The following is an 8,440-nucleotide window of genomic DNA, read 5'->3' on the forward strand; positions in this document are numbered from 1 at the left end:
TGGAGAACCTCCAGTATCACTAATCATCTCAGGGAGACAGGAAATTGGAGTATATTTTCTCAGATTTTGGCAATTACTCTGAGAATGCACCTGAAAATTCCCCATCAGAGGTGGTAGCTAGTCTAGGTTCAGACTCCAGCGATGTATATCATATTGGGGGATCAAGGAGTTAAATTTTTTTACAATTCAATGCTATAGGTCTGCAGTCACCTTAATCTAGTCTGAGGTTGCTCTGCAGTCTTCCTCTTTTCAGTTCCCCTTCCCTGTACCTGAATTAGTAGCTGTGCAGGTGCTCAGTGAACCATGCCTGGGAACTGATAAGCCAAAAGCTGACTCTTCTTTTTTTTCCCCAGACTAGCTCAGTACACAGCTTTATGGAAAGTCGTTTGGGTAGAAGGGAAGAGATGACAATGAGTGGCTGGGCATCAGGGGAGGGTGAAGCTGAATCTAGAGTTTTGTGTTTGATCATGTCATCAAGGAGCCATAGTGTGAACATAGAAGGTGAATGGTTTAGTTGGATATGCTAATGTAATGGCTGGATGTTTAAGGGCTTCAGTAAAGACAACAAAATTTACTAGCAGTGAAAGGCATGTGTGTTAAGATTATTTCTAGTTACAGAGTGCATAAAGAGGTAGGATTTCAATATTGCTGTTTCTTTAAACTGAAAACCCCTTTACTGATCACCCGTACGAAAAGAAAAAAAGCTCATTTTCAGCTGGACTTTTCTGAATCACTTTGAAACTTGTAAAAAGTGTTCCTGCACTAACCCTTATGTTGAATTCTTCATTGTAGAGAACTTGAGCAATGAAGTTCTGATTTACTCCCAGTGATTCTTTCCTGATGAAGATCACAAACTGGTAATCTGTGTGATAGCCTGCAGCAATCTTTGTCCTAACTGCATCCTATGGGTTAGCTCTTTGCATGGAAGAGTTTTGAGCTGTGCTTTGAAGTGGAAATCGTAACTCTATTATGTGTCTTTAAACACACTGGAAATTATGCAGATAAGCATATACTGAGCTTGAACAGACTGTAGTATGTGTGGTTCAGCTTTGCTAGAACTTTTTAAATTAAACAAATTTTAGTCTCTCCCTCATATGCAGTTGCACTATTACTATGCATGTACTTACTCAGTGTAACAAATGCTACCAAGTTGTTTGTTTGAAGACTTTCTTTATAAAATATTTAATAGCTAGAGGTTTTATAACTGTTGAGTGGCAGTTTTCTTGGTTTACAATTTTATTTCCTGAGGTTCTGCTTAAATGATAATCAACGATTAATTACTAATGTAACATATCTCACTTTCTCGCTTTTTACACTAGTGTTTTTTAAGGTGGTTTTGTAGTATTACTAAAGAAAGCTCAGATAGCAGTTTGTAACTGTGGAACTATTTCTTTCCATAGTAACCGGAGGACACAGCCATATCTTTTGTAGCAAGAAAGTTGTGAAGAGAGCAATACTTTTGCGACTGAGATCTCCTAACAACATATTTTAAAAGCTATTTATAGATCCAAGACTATGTAATGACTGTATGAGACACCTACAAACTCTTTTGAACTCTGTAGGAATTGCAGCTGCATAGCACCTCTATGAGGTGCCACCTAATTAAATTGACTTAGTATCAGACTTGAAACTTTAAGTTTTAGGCATTAAATAAAGGATTTTTTATTTAATTTTCCATGATTTTCCATGAACAGAAACCTGTGAATAGCAGAGTTGTAGGTACTTGCATGGCAACTAGAGTTTTATTTGCTTCTATTTGAAACTCCTTCAAACCATGAGAAAAATTGAAAGAACTGGAACTACATCATCTGTTTTCTTCCTTTGTGGCTTAATTGGGACTTGTTGCTAAAACAAATTGATGTGACCCACATTACAGGATAGGAAAATGGAACAAGAAAAAAATACCCTAAAATTAATGCCAGCATGCTATATGCAGAGATGAGGATTTTCAATCTTATGTAATAGAAACTTTTTTAAAGGTCACCACCAGCAGAATTTGCATGTTCTGGGCTTAAATATTTCTTGTATTTCCTTTCCACATTTACCTTTCCTGAACTCTGCTCTGGCCTAAATAGAACCAAATATTTAATTAACCTAGTAACTATGTAGGACTATTGGCTACATTAAATCATTCAAATACAAGGTAGGTAGATTGTATAATTTAAAATCTTCTCATTTCAAAATGTTCTGTGGGGGAGAGCTGGTTAATCAAAATAGCAGCTATTAAAGATTTTTAAGTCATCTGCACAGTTAAAATCGGAATTAATTTTGTCTCCTCATCAGTGTTAGAGCTGATATAGGTATGTTGATCCTGTAGCAGGAGACAAACTAAAATTTCTTTATAAGCTTGTAGTCTTAACCTTGAATTTCTTGAGTTGATGTTTAAGATGTCAAAGTCAGAATTTTGGGGGGTAGCTTGAAAGAGGGAAGAGAGTAGAAAGGGTACAAAAACTATGCTTGAGTCAAGTAAGTTTACAAGATGCAAGTTCTACATTCCATTTTGGACATTAATTCTTTTTTGTGTTTGTATACACATAAAAACAAAACTTGAGAAAATTACTGAAGTGTTTGTGAAAAATACCAGAATGTAGGAAGGCTTTTCTATACAAATCTATTTAGTGTAGGTAAATAGATAACACAAAATATTTTTGTTCTGTCTTTACAGGACTTTATTTTTTCCTGAACTGCTAACTCTCTAAGCCTGTTATTGTACTATCTTAAAGTTTGTGGAGAAAAGGTTTTGGAAAAAAAAAAATCCAAACTATTCAGATAATATATGATGGATGCATTAAATACTGCTTTAAATATATTCCTGCTGATAGTATTCATTATAAAACTCTTCGAAGTTGTAAGCAGTGTTGTTATTAGTCATTTAAGCTCTGTGTACATCTGTGTGTATTTTTTCCTTGTAATAAATCCTAATTGAAGAACTATTCAAAAAAATGTTCATCTGAATAACCAAAAAGAAAAACCTGAAACATGGCTTGGCCAAAATTTGACTAGCTTTTAAAAGTGATCATCTTTCTAGCATGTTTAGAAAAGAAGCAGGTGCAGAATCAGGATTTTCTCTTATTAACATGTATCTCTGTATTCATTTTTACCTCCTGTGACTTCAGCAGTTATGCTTAGATAAACAGAACTGCAGAGGAAAGTTGTTAACAGCGGCTCTTATGGTGGCAAACAGCTGGTCTCTCCAAACCTCATTGAAAAGTGTGGAGTTAGCACTGCAAGTAGAATTCACTGTTATGCTGTATTTAGATAAAGTGCCTTTGACAAGTCTTACGAAACTGCAACCTCCTAGGACAGAAGTTCTCATTAGGTTTCTTTTTGTCTTTAATTTGTGACTGTTTTCCTCTTAGAGAGAAAAACTTATGTTTCATTAAAAAAAACCCCAACAAAACAACAAACAAAAAAAACCCCAAAAACCAAAGATAGTCATTCTTATGATGTTTCTTTTATGTTTAGATTTCTTCTGAATAAATTTTCTGAGTTTTGTTGTGTATGTATGTCTTAGAAGAATCATTTAAATGGAAAGCAATCAGGATTTGTTCACTGTTTATAGTTGGAATAAATGTAACTACATAATAATAATAATAAAAAAAAAAAAACCCTGGGAATGAGGCTTGACATCAGTCAGCCAGATGATAATCTTAGTCTTGTTTTGTGTAGGATTTTTTTCTGAAGAATAATTAATTCTCACTTCTTAGTAACAAATCACCTTAGCTTGCAACTAAAAAACCTTCTAAACATTGTGGTGCTTCCTGTGAACCAGAAAGGTATTTATAGGCTTAAAAGTACTTTGAACTATAACAGCTTATGTTCAGAAATGGGCTGACTTCTTAAAAGTATTGACCCTCTCTCTTTACAAACTGAATATAAAAAAGAAAGGAAAAAACTTACATGTATCTATTTTACTTGAAGCATATTTTCAGATAATAGGATTGCAGATCTGATTCTGTGTTAAACAGGGCAAGAAAGAGTGGTTTCTTACTTCTGTGCAGTATTTTGGTAATTGGAGCTCTCACCCAATATAGGGGAGAAAAAGATTTAATTCCATTTTCTTCCTGAGGAAGAAAAAGTTTGGTTGACTTTCAGTGTTGCAGCTGCTGTTTATGGAGTATACTTGAACAGAAGTGAGAGTGTGTATATTTTAAATTCTTGTTGTTGAAACTGTTCCAGGCCGAAGTGAAACAGAGATTCAGCCTGCTGAGAGTGAGCGTGAAGATAGGTCAGTTATGTCCAGAGTCCCCTTTCCTACCTAGAAAGGAGGGCAAAAACTGGGCTTTAGTCTCTGTTCTGTGGAGCTCCTCTCTTACAAATTGCTGTTGTGGCCAGTTAAGATTTGACTGTGCACAAATAAACAGCTTCGTCGTGAAGGACTAAAATGGCTTTGTTCTCATACCCTTGGGTATACTGAAAAATGTGTTTTAGACCTCTGAAGAAATTCACTGTTCCCCAGTGCAGAGGAGAGAACTGAATCTCTGGTCTTTCACATTCTGGTAAGTGCTGAATTCCAGGAGATGGTTCAATGGAATCGCTTCATCTATTGAAGGGAGGAGCTTCCTTTCACCAGGGAAGTTCAGCAGGACACTTACGATCCTAGAGACTTTTTACATACTTTGTGATGCATCTCTCTTCTACTTTTCTCTTTTTTTTCCCCTCCTCCAGTTGGCCACCCTCAGCATCTCAATGATCAGTCTGCTTAGCTGTCGAATCCTGAATTTATGACTTTGCCTTTGTTTTTGGTATTTATGATGTTCTTTGATTGTTTGTACAGTAGGATACTTTACTATGAGAAATCTTGTAGGGATTGAAAATTAAGGACATTAAAGGTTTATGTGAGGATTGATCCTATGTGGAATAAAGAAAAGTTCCTCAAACACTAGAGTAAAAATCTGTGAAGTGGCAGCATGAGAGCCAAAATTGCCTTTCATTTGGCTAATTTATTATTTCAACTTTAGGTTCTGGTCTTTGTGTTTTCTTTGAACTTACAGCTCTTTCTTTTCCATCCATTTGCCTGTTCCTATCTAGTAAGTTTCTGATTTAGTTTATTAAAGTCCTTTGATAATGTGCACAGGTATGTTTATAACCATGTAGACTAGATTATATAAATTGCAGAGCAGAGATCTAGTTTTTAATGAGAGTAATAATTAAAAAGCCACTTTTTTTCCCCCCTAATTTCCATTAAGGTTGCAGTGCTGAAGAAGATTTCTTAGATACCAAAAGGAAGAATCAAATTTGTATCACAAAGAATTTATATTGAATTTATTAAAAGTAAATCTTTACCCTAAACTTTAGATCTTATCTCTAAAGACCCTGCTGTCACATTTGTTTGTAAAACAAACAAAAATTTCTAAGTATGGATATTTGTGAAAATTTAAGGTTGGAATATTTTATAAGTGATACTGTAAGTATTTTAGTAAAAATCTCTGTTCTATCTGTAAAGTAAACAGAGAGATAACACTAACCCTGTCTCCCTTACAAAATGAAATAGATTTTGTAAAAGCACATCAAAAGCTCAGATTTGTCCATTAAAAGTGTATTATTCCACCCTTGGTATGCTGAATGAAAATTAAAGATGAAAATCTGTTTTACCTCTGGATAGCACTTGCAATCATTATGGTGTATGGACATCTCAGAATGGAACAGTTCAACACACATGCTTCTTGAGTCTAGATTTTAAAATACATATCACAAAAATTTGTATATATACCCCCCTTCCCCCCCCCCCAAGGGGGGGGGGGGGGGAATCTCGTATTTTATTTTCCCCGGGCATCTTGCCTTCAACAGAGAATGCCGTAAACTTGCTTTTAATAGATATTTTACTCAAAATGCTTGTTACTGACCCCACCCAAAAAAACCCTTTGTGTAAAAACTGTTTAAAATAATTAACTGCAATTTTATTAGTGAGAATGGCTTGCAACAGTTGTTTTATTGTTAATCATATTGGAGAAGATAATTTGGCAAAAATGTCAAGTGGTAGAAGGCCATGCTCATGCAAGAGAGGTTGCTTTCTGTCTTTACACTGCTACTAGTTCAGCTATATTGGTGGTAGGACGGTTCTGTTGTAACATATTTTAGTTTTTTACTTCTCTCCCATAACTGCTTTTTATCACTCTGCATTTTGCTTTTAAAATGAGCTTGTCTTAAAGTCACCCTATGGTCTAGCTGATTGATAATTTTTACTTCTGAAATGCTATTTTTAGATACCTCTGAAGTTAGTGTTTTGTTGTTTTCCTTTTAACTGTGTTTTTCTAATTTCTAGTAACTGCCTGCTGGTGTGCGCCCTTCTCTTCATGTGATAATCCATAATTGCTTCCACATTACTTCCTAAAGCACCTTTGTGGGAAATAATTATACACATTACAAAAGCTTAGCTTGATGCTTTGAGGCCTGCCTTTATTTTTGTGTTCATAGTTGACTTTTTTTTTTCCTCTAAGCTTCTTTGCTTGCACTTTGGTAGTGATCTACAGGTGGAATTAATGCTGCTAGTCTTGATTGTCAATTATGCTTTTCTAAAATTAACTAAAATAGCATGGAGTGCATAGTTGTAGCAAAACTAACTTGAAAATAGTTTTTAAATGTGAAAGAGTTACACAAGTGAGGTGAAGAATAATAATTTTGAGTGTTAGTGAAGCAATTTGAGTTGCTTCAAAAAAGAACTAACAGACAAACCTGTAGTCACAGCATTTGAACACAGTAGAATGAGACCTCGCAAGAAGTCTGTGCTGTTGACTTAGCTATCCCAATCTTGAATTGTATTTTAAATACATATCTATTGAACTTAACTTTTGTCTTTCACAAAACTAACCAAAATTATGTTGTCTGGTATTTTGAACTATAGCATTCAGAGAGATACATGTGTAAGCTGTATTCTTCAAGGTGTGCATTAACGTATGTTGTTCATGGGGTGTGTGATCAGTTTTGTGGCCCTTTGGTCCATCTTCCTTTTGATGAGTCTGAAGAGTTTCTGCATTTTAGCTGTAGCCTTCCCTTTCAGGAAGGAAGATGTTTGTCATTTCTTGGTAATACATGTTCATGCAATCAACTGATGTTTAAAAGGCACAAGATAAGGCTGTGGGTTCTTGATTAAAGGTCAACATATGTGTGTTAGTTCAGATTGGGAGTGTACATTTGAAATTTATTTCTTGAGTGTCTCCACTCACTTTCCTTTTATTCATTGTGCTGTTTTCCCTGAATAGACTTACTCAGGTTTGAATGAAATGAAACAGAAAGGTATGCTGCAACCACTTACGGGCATTCAGCCAGGTAAGATCTAGTTTGGAGCAATCTCCCCAAAATATGTATAATATGGACTTCAAGTTCTCAGCATCAGTTGTATGCCCTATGAATCCACTTGTAGTAAGATCCAGTATCTGCAAATGCAGGTGCAGCCGAAGTGAAGTTGCAACAAATTGCCTAATAGAATGCCTGTCAAAACAATATGGGTTTTATATGCAATAGACCACGTATAATTGCATGTACAATTATTTCCCTTAGTAAGCTGTTGATTTCTCTGTATATTTGGTGACTTCTACCCTTTGTTTATATTTTCCTCCTATCTTGCTCTGAATTGCTTATGCATCACTTAAGTTGCTGAAAGGTACTAGTCAGGAGGTCTTTCTTAAAGCACCTGTTCTGTTTGATGAATTCAAGTGGCTTTAAAAATAGCTGAAAGACACTAGTTGCAGAATCAGCTGCCTGTAGTTTCTTTATATCCATTTGAAAAGTCTTAAACTCAGTTGGGTGTTACTTCTCACTTTTTTCCTCCCTTGAGCTATTGGGAAGTGCATTTGGGAATTGGTTGCTGGATATTAAAACCACAGGAGGTATATGCTGTTTTTCAAAGTAGCTGTAACATTCTGCTGTTCACTCCATCTACCTGATGGCTATGTTATTTAAAGAAGCATTGGGGAGGAAGGGCAGAGTGCTAGATCCTGAAGTTTTTATTAGGGTTACTGTTAATGAGACATGAGTTTGTTTCTGTCTTCCTCCCACCCAAAAGGAGCTGGCTTTTGTTTCAAATGCAGTGAGAAGAGAATAGTTTGCTAAAACTGAAGTTGTAAATAAGTTGAATAGTGTATTAGTGGGGTTTTTTTTCTTCCTTTTCTGGTCCTTAAGAAGAAGAGAGTATCTTGATCGTTAATCATTTGTGTTAGCTTTAAATTGTACAGGTAGCATGACTATTGTCAGATTTTAAAGAAGGGGTGAGTGAGATGAGTTAGTGTTAGTCCTTTCTGGAAAAGGAGGGCAACAAAGCAAAATCATAGAATCATAGAATTGTTTAGGTTGGAAAAGACCTTTAAGATCATCGAGTCCAACCGTTAACCTAGCACTGCCAAGTCCACCACTAAACCATGTTCCAAAGCGCCCCATCTACACGTCTTTTAAATACTTCCAGGGGTGGGGACTCAACCACTTCCCTGGGCAGCCTCTTCCA

General features: G+C 35.7%; 1 protein-coding gene across 1 annotated transcript in view; it reads left to right on the forward strand.

Annotated features, from left to right (window-relative positions):
• The first annotated feature begins 800 nt into the window (after positions 1-800).
• Positions 801-8,440, forward strand: part of ASPH (aspartate beta-hydroxylase) — a 109,315-nt gene continuing 101,675 nt past the window's right edge. Inside the window, exons 1-2 of the mRNA XM_009285452.2 lie at positions 801-857; positions 7,203-7,269. Coding sequence (XP_009283727.1) covers positions 7,224-7,269 — 46 coding nt within the window. The 5' untranslated portion in view covers positions 801-857; positions 7,203-7,223. The remainder of the gene's footprint in view (positions 858-7,202; positions 7,270-8,440) is intronic.

Source organism: Aptenodytes forsteri, unplaced genomic scaffold (assembly GCF_000699145.1).
Source record: "Aptenodytes forsteri isolate BGI_AS27 unplaced genomic scaffold, ASM69914v1 Scaffold396, whole genome shotgun sequence".
NCBI classification, from domain to species: domain Eukaryota; kingdom Metazoa; phylum Chordata; class Aves; order Sphenisciformes; family Spheniscidae; genus Aptenodytes; species Aptenodytes forsteri.